The 25,916-nt window shown below is 32.9% G+C and overlaps 1 protein-coding gene across 1 annotated transcript in view; it reads left to right on the forward strand.

Annotated features, from left to right (window-relative positions):
- Positions 1 to 25,916, forward strand: part of LOC139488742 (suppressor of SWI4 1 homolog) — a 42,703-nt gene that overhangs the window by 11,006 nt on the left and 5,781 nt on the right. The window contains exons 3-6 of the mRNA XM_071274570.1: positions 4,766 to 5,089; positions 5,897 to 5,973; positions 24,158 to 24,265; positions 25,671 to 25,784. Coding sequence (XP_071130671.1) covers positions 4,766 to 5,089; positions 5,897 to 5,973; positions 24,158 to 24,265; positions 25,671 to 25,784 — 623 coding nt within the window. The remainder of the gene's footprint in view (positions 1 to 4,765; positions 5,090 to 5,896; positions 5,974 to 24,157; positions 24,266 to 25,670; positions 25,785 to 25,916) is intronic.

A 25,916-nucleotide genomic window follows, 5' to 3' on the forward strand; every position in this document is an offset into this window, starting at 1 on the left:
GAAAGTCGGAACATATATATATACTTTAACCGTGAGAAAAAATATAAGCTTTGGTGAGCTCTATAACCGACTATTATATAAAAAAAACCGCAATGTATGAACGTTACACAAATAGAGATGAACGTTTGTCAAATGCTCGTTATCTGATACACAATTATACACGATTGACGAACGCACGATACACGGTTAAGAATCAATGATTGATGAACGCACGATACACGCACGATACACGGTAAAGAATGAATGATTGATGAGCGCACGTTACACGCACGATACACGCACGATACACGATTAAGAATACACGATGCACGCACGTTACACGGAAAATACACGGAACGATGAATGATGAACGCACGATTGGTACACGCACGATACACGCACGATGCACGCACGCAACACGCACGATACACGATGAACGCACGGAATAATGGTCAGTTTGAATTTTAGAAGGTCTGTATTTAAGTCTTTTCACTTTTTTGTGAAAAGACTTATTGTATTTCTTCTGATTATTATTATTATTTTTTTTTTTTTCCGCCAAATTTTGTTCTTGCGATAAATGTTTGTTTCGCAATATGTCGCTTAGATATTTCTCATATGGTATCGTATAGTTTATGCGCTTTTAAATTTCACCCTACTAAGCCGAACCATTTTCTTTGTAAGAGTTATCTCCCTATTCACTGTTTATCATCTGTGTGCATCTCCTTCGTAACAAAAAAAGATATCGACAAAATTCTTTTTACAAATTGTTCGTTACATCCTCAGGAATTTTTGGCTCATTTGGGTCGAAGCGATTCGCTGAAATTTTATAGGAGTTATCTACCTTTACAAAATAAATTTGTCGTTATGTTTTTTTAACTCAATAACAGTTAACCGTATAACCCTGGAATGTTTTTATTTGAGTCCCCTATGTCCTAACTTAGAAAATGAGGTCAAGGTCAAAGGTCAAGGTCAAGTTCTAATTTGTGACTTTTGCTTGTTTTTGCATTTTCTCTGACGCTTTGAAAGATACATCAAGAAAAACAATTGCAAAATGTCTGCTTTATTGTTATGAAGATATGATACATTAAGTTTGATACAATTTAATGGCATCTTATAGGAGTTGGTGCCCCTAATATGTCTTGATATGAAGTTATTTGATTATAACTTCAACTAAGTTCATTATAAAGGCATTTGACCTTGTACAAAAGGTAAGGTGACAAATGACCTTGAAAAATGACTACCGGAAGTGACCTTGAGAAAACCGGAAGTAGCCATTTTTGCAATTTTTTCATATAAAAGTACTCAGAATCCATATATTTTGTCATATAGATACATAAACTGATTACTGAAGACTAAAAATGACTTCCAACAAACCGGAAGTGGCCAATTATCTGCCATTCTACATATAAAAGTATATAGAAACTATATATTTTTGGAATCAGTGTCAAAGAAGCTATCATATGAGACCGGAAGTGATATTCATTTCACCGGAAGTAGCTTATTATCTCCCTTACATCACTCATTAATATAATTAAACCATTATTTATCGCATCAGTATGAAGAAACTATCTTATCAAAATTTCTTTGGTGTGGAAAGACTTTCAATTGTTCTCTGAACAATTGGTTTTTAATTTTACATGTATTCTATTTCTTGAAGCTTACGGTTATTTTTGTTTTACTGATTTATTTTCCACGTAAATCCATTGATTAGCAGAATGCTGTCTCAAGTGCTGCTGCATACGTTTTAGTTTGACGCGGTCACATGCAAAATATTTCTATAATTTGTATTTAATATTCAGTCTGTGTTGGGTCAGTTCCGAGATAAAAATAATTACAGTGAGCAATACTTGTATATTATTTATAGCATTCTTTGTAGTTTTTACTTTTTACTGTAAACAAATATTGTCCGAAAGTTGAAGATGTATAACTTAAATAGAACACAAATAATAACACTAGAAGAAAATATTGATTCTTCCCGGGCATCAGTTTATTTTAAGATTTCCGTGTTTGTTCATTATGCTAAATTAATATAATTGATCTGCATTTGGGGGTAGGGGGTAAAAGGGGTCCGGATCTCGAAATCCCGGGCTTAAAACACGAAGTCCCAAGGTCCCGAATTTAAATAAATTTAAATCCCGACATCGCGAAAAAAGAATTCCCAGATTCCGAAAGGGTTAATTCACAATCCATGTAAAAAAGGAAACTTGTATGTTATATTTTTTATAGCAATCTAAAAGAAAATATTGCCGTGAAAAGACAATTCCATGATACACATATCAGTAATCAACAGCGTGTGCACGTGGTTGAACTTTAACTTGACTCCACTCACAATAATATTGAATGCTAATAAAAGATATTATAGATCGATTTTGTCCACTGCACGAGATTTTTATATGGCGGGAAATGTCGTAACAGTAAACACAGGTGACCTTACAGAACGACCGTGGGAAAATCCATTCATGATTAAATTTGATGTGGAATAATTGACAGTATTGTGCTTTAGTTTTGAGGCTCTTGATCGATTTACCAGAATAGAAATAATCAAAAGAAGATTTAGTCTTCTTTAACCATTTTTTGTTTTATTTTTATCAGTCATTTCCCGGATTCCCATTTAAATAATCTATTTGGAGACTTCCTTTAAACTTCGGAAATAATACAACATCGATTTAAAAAAATCATACTGACTGCGCGAGCTTTAGAATGACTAGAAGTGCGACGAAAAAGTAAAGACAGCTGATCACAACTAGTACGACTAGCCTTCAACCCCTTTGGGGTATAAATGTGCATTTATTCAATAAACTATATAAGGTTAAACTTTGATTTTCGTGTATCGATTTGATACAATTTGTAAAATATATTTATAACACCGGCGATTTTTATAAAAAATTTCAGACATAAAAATAGAAAGGCATTATCTCGAGTGTCAACAATTTAAAAAAAAAAAATTAAAAAATAGGAATCGAAATATGATCTCAACGTTATAAATATTGTATTAAAAGAAACCAATTGTTTGACTTTCAAAGAGATAAACGGGAAATATGTCAAAATAGAAAGCACGAGTGATCTGTCTGACCAAAATGTTTCACTTGCGAGAAATGATTGACAGGTGTGAATAGATGTAGAGGCTCCGACGGGGAAAGTTGTATCAAAAGGAAAATAACTTAATTCACAATGCCTATACATATTTTATAAATACGATATGTTGGCCTTATACTTAAAATTGAGTTTCTAATAATAACATATAAAGGAACAGGACGTTAAAAGGGGAAATAATATAACCATTAACGAAAACTCGTATAATTTACGGGATTGAAGTCTCAACAATTTGATTTAAACTTCTATTGAAAACAGTCTTGGTTGTTATTAGGCTTATTATTTTGAATTAGATGAAATATTTACGGTTTACAAATACAAATACAAAATAGTTTATTGGCACAAAACTATTGAAATAATTGGCAACACAATATATTGTTAAAAATCGTCTTTATTTCATTTTCAAATTATAAAAAAAATAAAATTATATTTAATTTTAATTTTCATTCTTATATTTAATTTTAATTTTAATTCTTATATTTAATTTTATTTTTAATTCTTTCTCTTTGAATACAAAACAATATTTTACATTTATCTATCCTCCATAAATACTAATATATCTGTACAGGTAAAATTTAATTCTAATCAAGCTGGTACAGATTGATTTACGACCTTCCACTTGGATATTGCACAGCAGGTGTTTATTGCACTGGGACAACTGTCCGACCAGTCCGACATCTAGACGGATTAAGACATCCATAAAAATAAGTCCCTACCCATACTGTATCTAAGTCAGAAAATGACAGACTTGTTTAGGTCTATTTATGTTGATGAAAAAACTTAATTTTACTTGGTGGCCAAAGTACACCACCTATGACAGCAAAAATCTGTCTGAGAGTTCACAAGGCCTTGAGCTATCTATATAGCTATATTTAATTGTCTAATTGAACATCCTTACTAAACACAGCTGTTTTACCTCATTAAGTGTGGTTCCAGGTGGTTGCATATCTCCGATTTTTTAGACTCTCAGTCATATTTTTCTTTAGAAGACAAAGCATTGTCTTTCAATGTTGTAATTATTTGATTTAGATGCATGACCTTAATATGCGTGGGTCTTGATGAAGTTAACCAATTTTGATAACTTATCGACTTGTAGGAGTCGATATTTGCAACTTTTTGATTCTGGTCAATTATTTCTTGCTTAACAATATTTGACTTATTAAAGTTGTATTTTGTCTTGCATTAAAGGGAGACAAATCCTAAAACTTACAAATTTAGACCTCTATGAGTCAAAAGCAGATTCAGACTTGTTTATGTCTGAGCTCTGACTGCTAGAGAGACAGTCAAACTGACTCATAGATCGAAAATAAGCTGACAACACCAAGGCTAAAAAAGAAAAAGAAAAGTACACAATACACAACTTAGAACACTTAACTCTCTGGGTGTATATTAGGAAAACCACAAATCCATGTGTCTGTGAAAAGACATTTTATTTGCCTTGATCATGAGAATTATAATATAATAATACTTTATTCTGAAAGCAATACAGCTTATAGGATACTAAACTAATACCCACAAAAATATTTTATCTTATCTATATTGGCTTTTTACTGTTACGTATACAGGTATCTATTGATGCCTGGACTTATAATACATGTAGTTGAACTGATTCTGTATACCTCCTTCCTACAATGCAGTTAATATGCCTCAGTAGCCACAATGTCAACAAGCATGCATTTGTTTTACTTAACAGGTTAGAAGAAAAAATGTACTGAAGGATTATGTGGGCGTGGCTGGACCTCTTAATGTATCACATTTTCTCATGTTCACAAAAACAGAAGTGGCAACAAACTTTAGAGTAATTAGAATACCACGAGGCCCTACGTTGACTTTCAAGATACAGAACTATTGTTTAGCCAGAGATGTCATTACGTCTCTCAAAAGACCAAACTTGGAACAGAAGCAGTTCCAGCACCATCCCCTTCTGGTCATGAATAATTTCAGTGGTGATGATGTGCACCTGAAACTGATGGCCACCATGTTCCAGAATATGTTTCCATCTATTAATGTCAACAAGGTTTGTATATTCATGTTTTTGTGTAAGAATACAATACATTAGATATATATATAATAAAAAAATAAATGGTTCATTATATTTATCAGGCTTAAGTGACATGAGTGATAAATAGGCGAAAGATACCAAAGGCATAATCAAAAGCCGAAATTAAAAATGAACTTACAATGCCCAGATGCCATGGCGAAAAAGGAAAAACCACCAAAAGATGAAAAATATGTGAAAGATACCAAAAGTATTTATCAAACTCAGAAATTGAAAAGGAATTGACAATGCCATCATGGCCATGGCAAAAAATGAAAAACCATCAAAAAACAAACAGCAGTTTACAAAACACAACAGAGAAAACTAAACACTTAGAAACACTTCAACCCTCTGAAAACAGAGGGTTAGATATATGAACAGATGTTCTACAAACAATGGCCAAGCTGGATTCTCAACTTTATATTTTTACTTTGAATTAAAATCTTTCAATAGAGTCATGAACATACTATATTTACAAAGATATTGTAAAGCAACTTCTTTTTCATGGATACTTTATTTCACTATAAGCCCTTTCTAGCCCACTTCACAAAAAAATGCTTCAGGGCGACTAATTTTGCTTGATTTTCTAACTAACTTAATGTAAGCTAGCACAGAAAGATCCAAGTTGTACACCTTTGCAGCGATTTCGATTTGCAATATCTTTCTGGTGTGAAAGAGTGTTTCTAGCTCTTTTTTTCACTAGTTTTTTTTTTCAAAGTGGATTGCTCAACACCTGCAAAAGTTTTTGTTTTTAATTCACATATACACTGACTTAATGTTTTTCAGGTAAAATTAAACCAGATCAGAAGGTGTGTTATGGTGAATTATAATCCAGAAACAAAGACCATAGATTTCAGACATTAGTAAGTTTCTAATCAGACTAACATTATCTTATGTAATAATGTATGTAAGATGACAGATATTTGATAGTTTCTGCTCTATGGTCGGGTTGTTGTTGCTTTGACACATTCCCAATTTCCTTTCTCAATTTTATCTGTTAGATTTGTTCACCTTTTTTAGCTCACCTGGCCCATAAGGCCAAGTGAGCTTTTCTCATCACTTGGCGTCCGTCGTCGTCCGTCATATGTCTTCGTTAACTTTTACAAAAATCTCCTCCTCTGAAACTATTGGGCCAAGTTTCACCAAACTTGGTCACAATCATCACTAGGGTATCTAGTTTAAAAAATGTCTGAAAATAGAACATAGGGGTAAAATGTAGATTTTGGCTTATATCTCTGAAACCAAAGCATTTAGAGCAAATCTGACAAGGGGTAAAATGTTTATCAGGTCAAGATCTATCTGCCCTCAAGTTTTCAGACAAATCAGACAACCCATTGTTGGGTTCCTGCCCCAAAATTAGTAATTTTAAGGAAATTTTGCAGTTTTTAGTTATTATCTTGAATATTATTTTAGATAGAGATAAACTGTAAACAGCAATAATGTGCAGCAAAGTAAGATCTACAAAAAAGTCAACAATGACCAAAATTGTCAGTTGGCCCCTTAATGAGTTATTGCCCTTTATAGTCAATTTTAAACTTTTTTCTAAAATTTTAGTTATCTTTTAAAAAAATCTTCTCCTCTGAAACTACTGGACCAAATTTAACCAAACTCTGCCACAATCAATAATGGGGTATCTAGTTTAAAAAATGTGTCCGATGACCCAGCCCATGAATCAAGATGGCGGACATGGCTAAAAATAGTACATAGGGTAAAATGCAGTTTTTGGTTCAAATCTCTGAAACCAAAGCATTAAGAGCAAATCTGCTGTGGATACAATTGTTCATTAGGTCAAGATCTATTTGCCCTGAATTTTTTAGACCAATCTGACAACTTTTTGTTGGGTTGCTGCCCCTGAAATGGTAATTTTAAGAAAATTTTGCAGCTTTTGGTTATTACATGTATTATCTTGAGTATTATCATAGATAGAGATAAACTGTAAACAGCAATAATGTACAGCAAAGTAAGAACTTACAAATAAGTCAACATGACCAAAATGGTCAATTGACCCCTTAAGGAGTTATTGCCATTTATAGTAAATTTTTTACAATTTTTGTAAGTTTTGTAAATTTTTGTTTAAATTTTTATGCCCCACCTTTGATGGAAGAGGGGCATTATGTTTTCTGGTCTGTGCGTCCGTTCTTCGTTGGTCTGTTCCTTTGTCCGTTTGTTCGCCCTGCTTCAGGTTAAAGTTTTTGGTCAAGGTAGTTTTTATGCAGTTAAGCTGCATTATGCGAGCACCCTAGATTTGTGTTCTACCCAATAAATCCTGAAATACTTGCCATTGTTATTATCTAGCTTGTTACTATGTTATATATAACTAATTGAACACTTTTTTAATACTTTTTATTCTGGATTACAAAAAAAATGACCAGAAAAACCTTAAATGATCGTCGATTTATCCAAATATTTTAAAGTTACACATAGGAAGTAGTGCTTATTAAAAATCCTTGTGTAGTTCATTATGACTTGTGCTTTTAGCTAAGATGTCAAAGAACAATTGTATGAAATATTTAATCGCCGAAAATTTCTTAAGACAAGCAGTTAAGATTTCCTAAATGACAAAACTCGTAGGAATATTGTTTGTCATCAATACGTAGTACAACTACGTCAGTAGTCTATTATATAATTCAACTGTTCATGCTGTTGGCGGCAATTTCAAATTAGAAAAAGAAATTTTCGTAGCTTTTCAATTTGGAGGCAGGTGTGCAATTAGCTAGCTTTATACAGAAAATTGCCGACAAATATTGTATAAATTCGAGTAAAATCGTATCTGATTGAAAAAAACAACATTGTAAACACATAACAATGACGGCCGTGAAGACAAAATTTTACAAAATCGGATCCGATTCCGGAAGCGGATAAGGGTAATTCCGGGTTTGACGATCATTTACAAATAAATCCAAGCAGGTGAAAAAATACATCTATGCATGGTAAATGAATATAAACACTAGTATTGTAAACCAAAAGATATATGTAAAAGAAAGAAAAAGCAGAAAAATATTTTATTCAAAAACTAAAAATTACTTTTTGATAAATTTTAATTTAAAAATCCAATACAATGTGACAGCTGGGAACAGTATATCTAACAATATACATGTTCATGGTCACAGTCTAAATTTTCTTTATAAATGATAAATGATGATAATGCATGTGAGATGCTTTTAAAGTGTAAACATATTACTGCAATTCGAGGGGCTATTTGTTTTTTCTCAATTTTGAAGGGTCAATTAAGGTAGCTGAAAGTTTCATTCTTTATTTTCACAAATAATGCAACTATATTATATATACCTTAATGTAAGTAAATCATATATCAATATGAAAAATCAAATGAAATATAGGAAGAGTCGCTAGGGGTCACCCCACCCCTCCTGTTTTAGAATTTAAAAATGGTCGAGATCCCCATCCCTAAACCATATATATTCATGTATGGGACAATATAACAAATCAGATGAAAGATGGGGGGAGTCCCTGAGGTCACTGTTCACGCTCCTGTTTGAGAACTTGGAAATGGTCAAGATCCTTACCCCTAAACCATATATACTCATGTATGGGACAATATAACAAATCAAATGAAATATAAGGGAAGTCCCTGTGGTCATCCCAACCCTCCTGTTTGAGAACTTGGAAACGGTCGAGATCCCCACACCAAAACAATATATATTCATGTATGGATCAATATAACTAATTAAATGAAATATAGGGGGAGTCCCTTGGGTCACCCTACCCTTCCTGTTTGAGAACTTGGAAACCAATGAGATCCCCACCCCTAAACCATATATATTCATGTATGGGACAATATAACAAATAAAATGAAATGTAGGGGAAGTCCCTAGGGTCACCCTACCCCCAGTGGTGGATCCAGAAATTTTCATAAGTGGGGCCCACTGACTGACCTAAGAGGGGCCCGCTCCAGTCATGCTTCAGTGATTACCTATATAAGCAACCAAATTTTTTCCAAAAAAGGGGGGGGGCCCCTGCCCCCTAAATCCTCTGCCTACCCCTACCTGTTTGAGAACTTGAAAACCGTTGAGATCCCTACCCCTAAATTATATATATTTATATGTATGGGACAAAATAACAAATCATTTACATTTACTATGGGCAAGTCAGTCAGACCTCATCTTTGATCCCTGTTGTAGTGAACATTTGTCTGATTCGTGTCTCATAACTTTTGTACTATAGAACACACACTCAGTTTTCTTTCCAGGGAAACCAGTCCATTCATACTATTACATGTTTATACTACGTCAAATTGAACTTCTAGCAGTCAAATAAAACCAAGGTTAACTACCAAGTAGAACAACTGCAATCATTGGGAACTTGTACCACTGCAGACTCACCATAAAAAATATACATTTATATATGCATTGCTTTTGAAACCTTGATAACATATAAATTATTTGCCTTAATAAATAAATCATTAGATAAACATGAATGTACTATATATGAATGTTTAATGTTGAGGCAACATTGCCACAGTTTTCATAATTACGGTTGCCTTGGTTTTTGGTTAACTGCCTTCAGCGCTTACAGCGCTTTGATTTATGAAGTTGAAGTCCAATCAACTTGAAACTTAGTACACATGTTCCCTATGATATGATCTATCTAATTTTAATGCCAAATTAGAGTTTTGACCCCAATTTCAGGGGCCACTGAACATAGAAAATGATACCGCGAGTTGGGCATCCGTGTACTTGGGACACATTCTTGTTACAAATTATATTCAACTGTCACTTCTGGGCAAAATTAATTATAGATAGAGATAACTGTAAGCAGCAAGATTGTTCAATAAAGTAAGATCTACAAACACATCACCAACATCAAAACACAATTTTGTCATGTGTCCTTTGTTTAATATGCACAAAGACCAAGGTGAGCGACACAGGCTCTTTGGGGCCTCTTGCATTGTTTACTTTTAATATAGAAAATCAACTTAAAACTTCTTCTTTTCACATTATGGATTAATCAGTGATGAAATAATGTCTGTTTTGTTCACGCATCGTTGTCAATATAATGGAATTTTATGTGACTGTCATACAAGTGAGAGGTTAAGCTAGCTATAAAACCAGGATCAATCCACCATATTCTACATGAGGAAATGCCCTTACATAGTCAGGAATATGACAGTTGTTGTTCATTCGCTTGATTTGTTTTATCATTGGATTTTGGGTCCGTGTATATCTGCGTCCATTCGTTTTTCGTTTTGAAATATCAAAAACAAAAAACAAAAAACGAAAGTGTTTTCATTTTTCGTTTTTGATTTCATAAAAACTAAAAGGAAAATCGAAAGTGTTTTCATTTTTCGTTTTTGATCTCTTAAAAACCAAAATGAAAAACAAAAGTGTTTTCGTTTTTCGTTTTTGATTTGACAAACAAAAAACGAAAAACAAAAGTATTTTCATTTTTGAATTTTGATTTCTCAAAAACTAAAATCGAAAAATGAAAGTGTTTTCATTTTTCATTTTTGATTTCACAAAAACAAAAAACGAAAAACGAAAGTGTATTTATGTTATCTTTCCAACACAGTTTAATTGTCATTCCAAAAATGACAATGTTGTCATTTGTCATTCATTTAAAGGTCGTTAAAGTATACATGCACAGCGGTTGTCAGATCAATACTACTTTAATCGAAGATAATGTCGACGGATGCAAAAGTCTTTATCAATCTAAACAATAAGGGTGCGTGATCTTTACTTTTAAGTTTGGAGAGGTTAATCTAAGATGATAATATTGTAGCGTAACTAGCCTCTTTTACAAATAAAGCAAACTATATATTGTTGGCGCGGGAAGGGCTCAAGGACTCCAGAAGAACTGGAAAAAATTATACAAAATCTTTCACACCCTTTCTTAATCTAAAGCGCAAGTTTTAATTTATCTATCTATTATGTTCTGGTCTCGGAGCAAAATGTATAGATACAGTGTAAGACTTTTAGTATTTACATGTATGAACAATATCAAAAGACATATGTAGGATGATGAAAAAAATAATATAATCCACAAAGTCAAGTGTGTGGCTATTGTTAGTTTAAACATATTTATTAATAGTGGATTGGAAATTTTCTCACCGGAACGGTGATCGAACCAGGAACTTATGTTTTTGTATAGTCCGATGCACTAACCTATGTTACTCTTGTATAATGAGGATCAATGGTCTACAATGTAGTTCCTCGTTGAAGACCCTCCAGCTCCTTTCAAGATGAAGAACAGGCATAAAAGCCCTGTTCATTAAACATTTGTATTTTTTCTATATATTGTGTGCGATTTTGTCCCGTGTACATTTACTCCACATCTCTTTATTTTCTATTTCGGACCTGGACACGGCTCAATGCTAGTTTAGACCTCCAATGTTAAAGGTCATATGTTTTTTTTTAAATTATATGATGTCGTGGGATTGGGATTTTTAGCTTTAATGTAAACCATGTCAGGTTTTTAACTTGTATTTACAGCAAAGATAGCCAGTTTTGTGTTTTGTAATATACTGTAACAGTTAGATTTTACTTGTCCGGTTGCATCGGAACTTCTCAAAACATCTTCCGAACAATATCTGGACGTCGATTTCGTGGGCATGTACAATTGCTAAACCACACTTGAACGTTCTTTAGTCCTCGTAGATCTATTCCAACTTGAAGTATTTTTGAGTCTACGACAAGCAGAATATGATATTTTATACCATTAAATATTGAAGCCATAGTCATGAAGATCGATTACTTGATTGATGTTCCGTTAACGTAGCCGCAGAACAAAAACGCGAGTGCTACTTTTGAATATTTCTACAATTTTAAGTAGTTTTCCACTCACATACACAATAATATTTTCAACATTTATTAAAATATTTTTTTTTTTACACTTTTTAACTTTTATGTTGTTTTAAAATATCAATTTGACTTGAATTTGGGATCCTGCTAACATGTTTAACCCCGCCACATTCAAAATGTATGTGCCTGTCCCAAGTCAGGAGCCTGTAATTCAGTGGTTGTCGTTTGTTTATGTGTTACATTTTTGCTTTTCGTAATTTAGTTTTCTTGTTTGAATTGTTTTACATTGTCATTTCGGGGCCTTTTATATCTGACTATGCGGTATGGGCTTTGCTCATTGTTGAAGGCCGTACGATGACCTATAGTTGATAATTTCTGTGTTACATGTATGTTGGTCTCTTGTGGAGAGTTGTCTCATTGACAATCATACCACATCTTCTTTTTTTATATTTATATCAGTATATCAAATAAACATGTATATACCAAGCTAAGTCAGTTCATATCTTGTTTTTCGTCTGACTATACAAAAGGCGAGGAGAGCTACTTAATAGATCAGGTTTTTCGTAATTTAGTTTTCTTGTTTGAATTGTTTTACATTGTCATTTCGGGGCCTTTTATATCTGACTATGCGGTATGGGCTTTGCTCATTGTTGAAGGCCGTACGATGACCTATAGTTGATAATTTCAGTGTTACATGTATGTTGGTCTCTTGTGGAGAGTTGTCTCATTGACAATCATACCACATCTTCTTTTTTTATATTTATATCAGTATATCAAATAAACATGTATATACCAAGCTAAGTCAGTTCATATCTTGTTTTTCGTCTGACTATACAAAAGGCGAGGAGAGCTACTTAATAGATCAGGTTTTTCGTAATTTAGTTTTCTTGTTTGAATTGTTTTACATTGTCATTTCGGGGCCTTTTATATCTGACTAAGCGGTATGGGCTTTGCTCATTGTTGAAGGCCGTACGATGACCTATAGTTGATAATTTCTGTGTTATATGTATGTTGGTCTCTTGTGGAGAGTTGTCTCATTGACAATCATACCACATCTTCTTTTTTTATATTTATATCAGTATATCAAATAAACATGTATATACCAAGCTAAGTCAGTTCATATCTTGTTTTTCGTCTGACTATACAAAAGGCGAGGAGAGCTACTTAATAGATGATCCAAGGTTGGGCGGTAAATACCACCCCCGGTATTTACCAGTGGTATTTACCGGTATTTACTGCCCCGGACAATACTCCCCAAGTGGTCAATACTGGCAAATACTGGTCAATTGAAATTTTCATGGTTGTTTCTACTATTAAATGAAGTAAAATCTTGATAAAAAGTCAAATATAATGTGTCAGCTTATAAAGGTAATGAATTTGATATGTTTTATTCATTTATAACACTTTAATTATTCTTACTACTGATTTAAAATTAAGTTTTTAAGAATTATGATATTGCATACTTAAGATATATATATATACAAATTTATATTTTATTTCAACATGTTTAAATCAATATATTTTTATTCAAAATGTATGATTTTACAGGTAATTAAAATTAAAGGTAAATAAAACTACAGGTAAATGAAGTTACATAGGTCTTTTTACCTATAGCTATCACCTGGCATTGCTAGGTGTGAAAATTTAATTACTAAAACAACAGCCTCCAATAAAAGTTGACAGTACATGGGTTGAAAGTAATAAAATTGATATATGAAGACTCCCTTAAACAATAAATTATTTCCTGTTTATAGCTATCTAACTGTGAGATAAAAAAAAAAACCTTCTTCATGCTGGAAATGAAAATTTGAAGCATGAACAAAAAGTTTTTATCTTTTACTATAATATTATGTACACATTAATCAATGTAGATACCTGTTTGAATTAACAATAGAATTAGAAATGAAAGCATTAAAAATGGTTTGTACACTTTCTATATAAATTAATTATTAATTGTAATTATAATTGACCAAGTAGATAGTGGTTTTTATAGTAATGTCCACTCAAAATTTCAATCGACCAGTATTTGCCAGTATTTCCCAGTATTTGCCAGTATTTCCCGGTAAATACCGGTATTTACCACTGGCATGGTCAATACTAGTATTGACCGCTTTTTTGCCAACCTTGAATAGATCAAATTTTTCGTAATTTAGTTTTCTTGTTTGAATTGTTTTACATTGTCATTTCGGGGCCTTTTATATCTGACTATGCGGTATGGGCTTTGCTCATTGTTGAAGGCCGTATGATGACCTATAGTTGATAATTTCTGTGTTCCATGTATGTTGGTCTCTTGTGGAGAGTTGTCTCATTGACAATCATACCACATCTTCTTTTTTTATATTTATATCAGTATATCAAATAAACATGTATATACCCAGCTAAGTCAGTTCATATCTTGTTTTTCGTCTGACTATACAAAAGGCGAGGAGAGCTACTTAATAGATCAGGTTTTTCGTAATTTAGTTTTCTTGTTTGAATTGTTTTACATTGTCATTTCGGGGCCTTTTATATCTGACTATGCGGTATGGGCTTTGCTCATTGTTGAAGGCCGTATGATGACCTATAGTTGATAATTTCTGTGTTACATGTATGTTGGTCTCTTGTGGAGAGTTGTCTCATTGACAATCATACCAACATCTTCTTTTTTATATTTATATCAGTATATCAAATAAACATGTATATACCAAGCTAAGTCAGTTCATATCTTGTTTTTCGTCTGACTATACAAAAGGCGAGGAGAGCTACTTAATAGATCAGGTTTTTCGTAATTTAGTTTTCTTGTTTGAATTGTTTTACATTGTCATTTCGGGGCCTTTTATATCTGACTATGCGGTATGGGCTTTGCTCATTGTTGAAGGCCGTACGATGACCTATAGTTGATAATTTCAGTGTTACATGTATGTTGGTCTCTTGTGGAGAGTTGTCTCATTGACAATCATACCACATCTTCTTTTTTTATATTTATATCAGTATATCAAATAAACATGTATATACCAAGCTAAGTCAGTTCATATCTTGTTTTTCGTCTGACTATACAAAAGGCGAGGAGAGCTACTTAATAGATCAGGTTGACTGATAAGCTGTCTATATAAAGTAATGGGACAATGCATGGCATGAAGACATCACCAAATCACCATATGCAATACTCAAAAAGACATCCAGAGCTTACCATATAGTCATCAACTACCCACCAATAGGCCGTGAGCTTTGGTTGGCTCTTAACTGAAATCCAAGAGCACAGCAAAATGTCAAAATATTCTATTCAAACTGGGTGACCTGGGAGAAAAACATTGAAATTTTCCAAAGAAACACACACACCCCTCAACTTTTAATAAGGAGATTTGGTATTAATGCAAATGAGTCAACTATCCAACAAAGTTCAAATGTAGTGGATGTAAGCAATTATATATAGGCAACCATATAATCTTCAACAATGAGAAAAAACATACGTTATTGTCGGCTACAATAGTCCATGAATTGAAAAATATGAAACAGTTCAATTGAGAAAAATAACAGCCTATTTTAAAACAACATGAATTACGAAAAACACATATAAAAGACATCAACAAACGAAAACCATTGAACTGCATGTTCCTGAGTTGGAGCAGGCACATGCAATATATTGTGGCGTTTAACATGCTTGTAAACAGCCGGGACAGTTTTGTTACATCACAGCATAAGAACAAACTATACAAATCAGTGGAAAAGGGCTTAACGTATGAGATCGATACAAAACAGAAGGGAAAAAAGGTCTAACAAAAACACATACCGAATGTGGCAGGGTATTTTTACCTCGTTTTCAAACAATCAAAGTACTGAAGTACTGAACATCGAATGACTGCAAGTTCTTTTGGATTGTCACAAGCACTTGTCTCAGAAAAAAATCACATCTCTATACTTGAAAGTGAAGTAAATGTACAGATATATTTTTTTTTGAAACTCAGTACACATATTCTATATCATATGATCTTTTTAATTTCAATGCCAAATATAGAGTTCTGACCCTCAATTCCACGGTCCACTAGACATGGAAAATGATTGTGCTAGTGGGGCATTTATGTGGTATGGACACATTCTTATTCAAATCCTGTATTAAAGAAGTCAGTAAATTTACTACAGATAACACTACATTTGTAAATTACACGAACTAATCTAATCAAAATGTATATCTCTAATTTCGTAATACTTATGTGTATGAGAAAATTAATATATATATTAATTTTAATAAGATTGTTGAACGAACGCGTTCAATCTTAGGATTTTATTCTTGTCATTTTTTCCGACCGAGCAGAGCGAGTCGAAAACAATTAAAAAGATGTCTTTCAAGCCAAAGTTAATATGTTTGCTATACACACATATGATTTTATTTAACTTGGTTATCAATTGTTAATCAAAAATACAGTCCTAGATAATAAAAAATCATGAAATATTTGGTCTAGTAATAAAAAAATCACGCAAAAAACAGTAGTTGTCGTTTGTTGATGTCATTCTCGCTTCTCGTTTTTTAGCTCACCTGACCCGAAGTGTCAAGTGAGCTTTTCTTATATCTTGGCGTCCGTCGTCCGTCGTCGTAACTTTTACAAAAATCTTCTCCTCTAAAACTACTGAGCCAAATTCAACCAAACTTAGCCACCATCATCATTGGGATATCTAGTATAACAAATGTGTCCGGTGACCTTGCCAACTAACCAAGATGGTCGCCATGGAGAAAAATAGAAAATAGGAGTAAAATGAAGATTTTGGCTTATATCTCAGAAATCAAAGCATTAAGAGCAAATCTGACATGGGTAAAATTGTTTAATAGGTCATTATCTATCTGCCCTGAAATTTTCAGATGCATCAGACAATTAACCTGTTGTTATGTTGCTGCCCCTGAATTGGTAATTTTAAGAAAATTTTGCAGCTTTTGGTTATTTTCTTGAATATTATTACAGATATCGATATTTTTGATTGGGGTCTGGAGCTGGCATGTCAGTTACTGCTAGTAGTTCTTTGTTAATTTATGAATCATATTCGTTTTGTGTAGTTTCTTTTGTTTACTATTTTGTCATAGGACTCGGATTTCTTTTAAACTGAGTTTCTCTGTGCATATTGTTGTGTGTTTGTTTATTCTACATGAGCTAGATATAATTGTATAGCGGGAGGGTTGAGATCTAACAAAGCATGTTTAGCCCCGCCGTATTTTTGCGCCTGTCCCAAGACAGTAGACTCTGATCTTTGTTATTTTTGTTATTTTTTTTTTTTTGTCTAAGTTAAGTGTGACGTCCATTTACTAGTATATATTTTTATTTAGAGACCAGCTGAAGCCCGGATTTTCACGTTGTGTTGAAGACTCGTTGGTGGCCTTCGGCTGTGGTCTTTGGTTAGGCTGACTGTTGTTTCTTTGACACATTTTTTATTTTCATTCTCAATTTTATTGATTGATCAATTGATTGATTGATTGATTGATTCATTCATTCATTCATTCAATCATTCATTGATCATTTTACTACAAGCAAAAGTCATGATCATTTGAGAATCCTTTATTTGTATTGTAGTGTTAATTTCACCAATGAAACTCGAAATTAATGTTTGTCTTAATATTAAATTTCTTTGTAAACTCTAAAATTACCGTCTGATTATAATAAGACACGCAAGAATAAAAACAAATATTTGGCCTTCAATGTCTCAACCTTTTTTAATGTGAGTAACTTCATTGTTCGCTTAGATTTCGATTTTGATATTGTTTTTGCAAGTTTCCATAAAAGATTTCCGGTTATTGTTCTGCATAAAACTCTATGGGAAAGCACATTAACTAAATTTTCCAAACGTTTATTGGAACCTAATGATTTGGCAAGGTGTTGCAACCTGTAATGTAAAAATGTTACAGCGGATTGCACTGAGTGTGTAGGCAAAGGTAGCCTATCCTTGGTTAGCTTGCTTGTATTATTAGGTTAGGTAAACTACCCTCCTTTAAGAGTAGACTAGTTCGACAAATAACCAATCAATCTGTCTGTGGGACTAGGCTCCTTCTACAGGAGGGTGGTATACCTTACCTAGTTACTTCATAGTTCAGCTAACAAACAAGCGATCCAAAGATATTACCTTTGTCTACACACTCAATGTAATCGGCTGTAATGAAAATGCGGAGTTTGTGAGACCAGGCTCAAGCAACCAGTCGGTAGCAGTCAGTTTTCAAATATATAAAAACAAATATTGCATAAGACTCAAACGTACTTAAAATGTTTTTATTAATATATAACCACTATATCATCAGTTTTTAAAATTTCATTTCTGGTTTATTTAAGAATTGAATGCTTTTTTGTCGAGCCTGCAACTTTTGTTGCAGAAAGCTCGACATAGGGATAGTGATCCGGCGGCGGCGGCGGCGGTGTTAGCTCACTTCTTAAAAGCTATATATTTTAGAAGGTGGAAGACCTGGATGCTTCATATTTTGTATATAGATGCTTCATGTTACGAAGTTTCCGTCAGTCACATGTCCAATGTCCTTGACCTCATTTTCATGGTTCAGTGACCACTTGAAAAAAAAGTTCAGAATTTTTGTAACGTTGAATTCTCTCTTATTATAAGTAATAGGATAACTATTTTTGGTATGTGCGTACCTTGCAAGGTCCTCATGCCCGTCAGACAGTTTTCACTTGACCTCGACCTCATTTCTTGGATCAGTGAACAAGGTTAAGTTTTGGTGGTCAAGTCCATATCTCAGATACTATAAGCAATAGGGCTAGTATATTTGGTGTATGGAAGGACTGGAAGGTGTACATGTCCAACTGGCAGGTGTCATCTGACCTTGACCTCATTTTCATGGTTCAGTGGTTATAGTTAAGTTTTTGTGTTTTGGTCTGTTTTTCTCATACTTTATGCAATAGATCTACTATATTTGTTGTATGGAATGATTGTAAGGTGTACATGTCTAGCGGGCAGATGTCATCTGACCTTGACCTCATTTTCATGGTTCAGTGGTCAAAGTTAAGTTTTTAAGTTTTGATCTTTTTATCTAATATTATATGCCAAAGGTCAACTATATTTGGTGTATGGAAATATATTATGATCTATATGTCAGTCCCGCAGGTTTTATTTGACCATGACCTCAATTGCACGGTTTATTGGACAGTGTTAAGTTTTTGTGTTTTGGTCTCTTTTTCTTAAACTATAAGTAATAGGTCAACTATATTTGTTGTATGGAAGCATTGTTAGCTGTACATGTCTGCCTGGCATGGTTCATCTGACCTTGACCTCATTTTCATGGTTCATTGGTCTTTGTTTAACTATCTTGTTTAATGTTAAGTTTATGTGACAGTTGTAATAACGCTTTATACTTAGGACTATCAACATAATATCAATGATTAGTAAAGAAGGCGAGACATTTCAGTGTGCACTCTTGTTTTGTTACTTCATTGAGGTGTAAAGCGATGACCGAAATACATTTTGTATGAAAAGCGGAAGCGCTTCATTCAGAAAATGTACGCACGGCAACGCTTTTACAACCCTATGAAGTTACAAAAAGAAGTCAATATTTATAATTACATGTTTTAGCTAGGATCATGAAAACACGACTTTTATCAAGTTTTTATTAAATTCACCTTTGCACTTTATTGTGGGACCTCGTGTCATCATGAATAATGATTTTCGTTGTGTAATGTAACATGAAGTGTGCAGTTAGCCAATCAGAATAACGAATTATAATGAAACATACATCTTATGTTATTATTAGTTATATAAAGCCAAAATCAATCGCTTTCGATATATTACACAGCGTACTGTCCGCTTTACATTTTAAATAGTCAACACTTGGAGTGTTTATAGAATCGTAAATAATTATGATTTTTTTTAATGATGGCAAAATTGCACTATTGGGTGAAATAGCTTTCCTTATTATCGGCATCCTGTCAAATAGTTCATGAAAAGTAATAATGATTCTGCATTAAAAGAAAAGAAAGTTGCACTCGTGCTTTACCTTTTTTTGGCCACACAAAACTGTTTTTACAAAACATTCTACCTCTGAACTAGTGGATTTCGCTTAAATATGACTGGACAAAAGGTTTATTTTTTGTATTCAAAGTATGGTGGGCAAGTAAATTATTTATTAGCTTAAAAAAGATTGATCCGTGCTATAAATTAACTTGTAATTTTGATCAAGTAGGCCCTAGATCTCTAGCTTACGTTCTCACCTAGAGCAGATAAAAGTATTTCCGCAGAATTTTTTTATTAACTGTAAGGTAAGGGTTTTTGTAGGGTATACGACCTCAACTTTAGACCTACTTTGGAAAAAAAACTAAGCAGAACAACACCCTGGATTTTTCTACTGTAGACCCAAGCTACCCAGCTTCCCTTTGCACCTAGTGAGGACAATTTTTATTACATTTTCGGTAAGGATGGGGTTCGGTGTTCGACCCCAACTTTGGACCTATCTATGAAAAAAAATAAGCTAAACAGCAACATTGATTTTTTTCTCCAGCAGAGATCAGCTACCAAGCTCCCCTTTACACATTGTTCGGACAGAAGTATTTCCGTAGACATTTGTTTATTAACTTTTATGTAATGATGGGGTAGGGTGGGTAACTGCGGTTCACTTGAAAATTTTTAACAGAGACTCCAATGTGGTGTGGTCTATGCAGAACAATTACCGGAAATCTATGGTAGTTTGCAAAATAATAGTCTTTTTTTATAATGTGATATGTAAAATGTTGGTAAATAATGAAAGCATGCTTCTGAATTAATAAACAGAGAAATAAAGAGAAACCATATGAAAACCAATAGCAATCTCCCAGACATTTTGCCAGAGACAAACTAACGTTCATTAAGGCAACTAGTATGATGGTCTGGATTCGGGGTCCTTAATTTCTGTATTCTGTGATATTTTATGCCATATTTCTCTATTCTTTATACTTTTTATACGACCGCAAAATTTGAAAAATTTTTCGTCGTATATTGCTATCACGTTGGCGTCGGCGTCGTCGTCCGGCGTCCGAATACTTTTAGTTTTCGCACTCTAACTTTAGTAAAAGTGAATGGAAATCTATGAAATTTTAACACAAGTTTATGACCACAAAAGGAAGGTTGGTATTGATTTTGGGAGTTTTGGTCCCAACATTTTAGGAATTAGGGGCCAAAAAGGGCCCAAATAAGCATTTTCTTGGTTTTCGCACTATAAATTTAGTTTAAGTTAATAGAAATCTATGAAATTTTGACACAAGGTTTATGACCACAAAAGAACGGTTGGGATTGATTTTGGGAGTTTAGGTTTCAACAGTTTAGGAATTAGGGGCCAAAAAAGGGCCCAAATAAGCATTATTCTTGGTTTTCGCACAATAACTTTAGTTTAAGTAAATAGAAATCAATGAAATTTAAACACAATGTTAATGACTACAAAAGGAAGGTTGGTATTGATTTTGGGAGTTTAGGTCCCAACAGTTTAGGAATTAGGGGCCAAAAAGGGACCCAAATAAGCATTTTTCTTGGTTTTCGCACCATAACGTTAGTATAAGTAAATAGAAATCTATGAAATTTAAACACAAGGTTTATGACCATAAAAGGAAGGTTGGTATTTATTTTGGGAGTTTTGGTCCCAACAGAATAAGGGGCCCAAAGGGTCCAAAATTAAACTTTGTTTGATTTCATCAAAATTGAATAATTGGGGTTCTTTGATATGCCGAATCTAACTGTCATGACTGTGTATGTAGATTCTTAACTTTTGGTCCCGTTTTCAAATTGGTCTACATTAAGGTCCAAAGGGTCCAAAATTAAACTTAGTTTGATTTTGACAAAAAAATGAATCAGTTAGGTTCTTTGATATGCTAAATCTAAAAATGTACTTAGATTCTTGATTATTGGCCCAGTTTTCAAGTTGGTCCAAATCGGGGTCCAAAATTAAACTTTGTTTGATTTCCTCAAAAATTGAATAAATGGGGTTCTTTGATATACCAAATCTAACTGTGTATGTAGATTCTTCATTTTTGGTCCTGTTTTCAAATTGGTCTACACTAAAGTCCAAAGGGTCCAAAATTAAACTTAGTCTGATTTCAACAAAAATTGAAATCTTGGGGTTCTTTGATATGCTGAATCCAAAAATGTACTTAGATTTTTTATTATGGGCCCAGTTTTCAAGTTGGTCCAAATCAGGATCTAAAATTATTATATTAAGTGTTGTGCAATAGCAAGTCTTTTCAATTGCACAGTATTGCGCAATGGCAAGAAATATCTAATTGCACAATATTGTGAAATAGCAAATTTTTTTTTAATTAGAGTTATCTTTCTTTGTCCAGAATAGTAAGCAAGAAATATCTAATTGCAAAATATTGTGCAATAGCAAGATTTTTTTTTAATTGGAGTTATCTTTTTTTGTCCAGAATCAACTTAAATCTTTGTTATATACAATATACAATGTATATTCACTTTTTACTACCAACTGATAAATTATAATAAATAACATTCAGTGATAACAAGCAGTTTTTTTTACATCTTAATATTTTATGATGTATTTAAATGAGTAGTTATTGTTGCAAACTCCATTAGAAATTTTAATTGAGATTAGTTTTGGAATAAGGGAAAGGGGGATGTGATTAAAAAAATTGGGTTCAATTTTTCTCATTTGAAATTTCATAAATAAAAAAGAAAATTTCTTCAAACATTTTTATGCCCCACCTATGATAGTAGAGGGGCATTATGTTTTCTGGTCTGTGCGTCCGTCCGTCCGTCTGTCCGTTCGTTCGTCCGTCCGTCTGTCCCGCTTCAGGTTAAAGTTTTTGGTCAAGGTAGTTTTTGATGAAGTTTAAGTCCAATCGACTTCAAACTTAGTACACATGTCCCCTATGATATGATCTTTCTAATTTTAATGCCAAATTAGAGTTTTTACCCCAATTTCACGGTCCACTGAACATGGAAAATGATAGTGCGAGTGGGGCATTCGTGTACTGAGGACTTATTCTTGTTTTGAGAGGATTAATATTCAACAGCATAGTGAATTGCTCTAAGAGAAAACAAAAATTTTAAGTTCATTAGAACACATTCATTCTGTGTCAGAAACCTATGCTGTGTCAACTATTTAATCACAATCCAAATTTAGAGCTGAATCCAGCTTGAATGTTGTGTCCATACTTGCCCCAACTGTTCAGGGTTCAACCTCTGCGGTCGTATAAAGCTACGCCCTGCGGAGCATCTGGTTGATAATTATTCTCTTATCATTACATTTTAACACTATTATTCTAGCTATTTTATTTATTTCTTGGTCCATTGTCTCAATTATTTATAATTTCTCAAAAATTAATACCTTATAGGCTCCTAATGACAAACCAATTTTATATCCCAGTTTGAATTGTGAAATTGCGGAAATTTTGAAAATTAAATCAAGCAAAATACATTATCGTTCTCGTAGTTCGTAAAATACTGGCAGATGGATCTTGGTCGTCAATTCTAATAATCTTGGATCGACCTTTCTAAACTTAAAAGTAATAAAGTTCACGCATCCATATTGTTTAGATTGCCAAAGACTTTTGCATCCGTCGACATTATCTTCGATTAAAGTAGTATTGATCTGACAACCGCTGTGCATGTATACTTTAACGACCTTTAAATGAATGACAAATGACAACATTGTCATTTTTTGAATGACAATTAAACTGTGTTGGAAAAATAACATAAATACACTTTCGTTTTTTCGTTTTTTGTTTTTGTGAAATCAAAAATGAAAAATGAAAACACTTTCATTTTTCGATTTTAGTTTTTGAGAAATCAAAATTGAAAAATGAAAATTCTTTTGTTTTTCGTTTTTTGTTTGTGAAAGCAAAAACGAAAAACGAAAACACTTTTGTTTTTCAATTTGGTTTTTAAGAAATCAAAAACGAAAAATGAAAACACTTTCGTTTTTCGTTTGGGTTTTTAAGAAATCAAAAACGAAAAATGAAAACACTTTCGTTTTTCATTTTGGTTTTTATGAAATCAAAAACGAAAAATGAAAACACTTTCGTTTTTTGTTTTTTGTTTTTGATATTTCAAAACGAAAAACGAATGGACGCAGATATACACGGACCATTTTGCCATTTGATTAGGGACTTTCCGTTTTGAATTTACCTTCTTTTTTTTTAAATTCATTTTCTATTTTGAAATAGAAGACAATTTTAATAGTTCTCTTGTAAACAAAGCTCATATGAGATTAAAATGAAAGAATGCATAATTTTATAATGCTTATTTGATTCCTTTTCACCAACACTTGTTCTAGCAAAATAAAAGATTGTAAATTTAATACCTTTATATCAAAAGTGAATATTATATTTCTTGTATTTTGTATTTTTAGCAATATTCGAGTGGTACCAGTTGGTATGAGTAAAAGTGTGAAGAAACTGATCAAGGCAACAGTACCTGATATGAGTAAATATAGTGACGTCAGTGAATATATCACAAAGTAAGTTGAAAGGTTAACAGTCAGTTCTGTACTGATAAAGATGTTTGATAAAAAAAAGTTATACAGCTCTGTATATGGTCTGTGAAATTATTCTTTCCTGACCAATTTCTGTTACTTTTCCTAGCATTTACAAAAATTACAAGTCATTTCTTCCCTATGTACATTTTACGTGTATGGCACAAAGAGTCATCAGGATAAGCCCTTGAAATAATCGTACTGACAGACTAATGCAAATTTACAGTGAGTTAGAATAAAAATAATTGAAGAGTTATATTTCTGTAGATATGAACTTAAAACAAAATCTTAGTAATTCAATCAGAATTCGTCTTTTTGAATGTACTTTTGTTGTTTTATGTTATTTTGGTAACGTAATTTATCCTGTAGATCATAATAAGTCAAAAGAACGCAACATTTTCTCTTGGTACAGGTTGGTAGAGTAATCATAAATCCAAACTGTGAAAAAGACAACAACATCGATATCCTAGTTATGGCAAGAAAATGGTTTTTTTTATGCCCTATTTATGGGCATTGTGTTTTCTGGTCTTTTTGTCCGTCCATTCGTCCGGCTTCTGGTTAAAATTTTTGGTCGAGGTAGTTTTTGATGAAGTTGAAGTCCTAACAACTTGAAACTTAGTATGCATGTTGCTTATGATATGATCTTTCTAATTTTAATGCCAAATTAGAGATTTTACTCCATTTTTCACGGTCCACTGAACATAGAAAATGATAATGTGGATGGGGCATCTGTGTACTTGGGACACATTCTTGTTTTACATGTTTCACCTATCAGTGTGGCGTCTTCATGACAATACAATGATTAATTTAATAATATTACACATGATTTTTTGCTATCCAATTCTCACTGAAGAAAATGGAAAATAATAGTATTATCTTGTTTTTTCTAACTTTTCAGCCCTATTTATAGAACGATTTAATACTGTAACTGTGATGTTTGTTTAGTCAAAATGCATTGACCCTATAAATGTTGGCTTTATATAGTTTGAGACATTGATAATGTGTTTCTGAAGTCTTGGTTTGAAACGAGCTTTAGTCACAGCATGAGCCTCACCCTTTTCATATTTGTAAGGCCAAATAAAAAAGTATGTGTGGTTCCAGTTACATCTGAAAAAAAGTTAAGGTAGGTAGGTAGGGATTTTTTTTATTTTATGTTTTATTTTTACATTGAGTCTATGGGAGCAACATTCTGACTTTAACCGTGCTTAATGAAAAATGACAATAAAATCTTTAGGGTAGGCTTTTTTTAAGCCGAAAAAATTGGGAAGGTAGGGTTACTGGAACCTAAGCCTTGTACAAATAAAATTTCTACTTTAGAGACAAAAACAAGTTATTCTATATGTATTGCCTTTGACATGTTAGATTACTTTTAATTTGATTATATTTTCAGAGCTGGTTATTTATCGGACAGTGAGGCAGAGTTAGATGGGGAACACAATGAAGTTGTTTTACCACAACATGTGGGTAGCAGAGGAAATATTCAAGCCACAAAAAGTGCAATTAGGTCAGTGAATCTCCAATAGCCAATCATTTCCTTGACACACCAATTTTCATGATTACTGAATAAATATTATTCAATTAATTTTTTGTAAATGAAATTTTCCTAAATTATACCTAAAATAATGTAGTAATTATG

This window comes from Mytilus edulis, chromosome 9 (assembly GCF_963676685.1).
Source record: "Mytilus edulis chromosome 9, xbMytEdul2.2, whole genome shotgun sequence".
Lineage (NCBI taxonomy): Eukaryota > Metazoa > Mollusca > Bivalvia > Mytilida > Mytilidae > Mytilus > Mytilus edulis.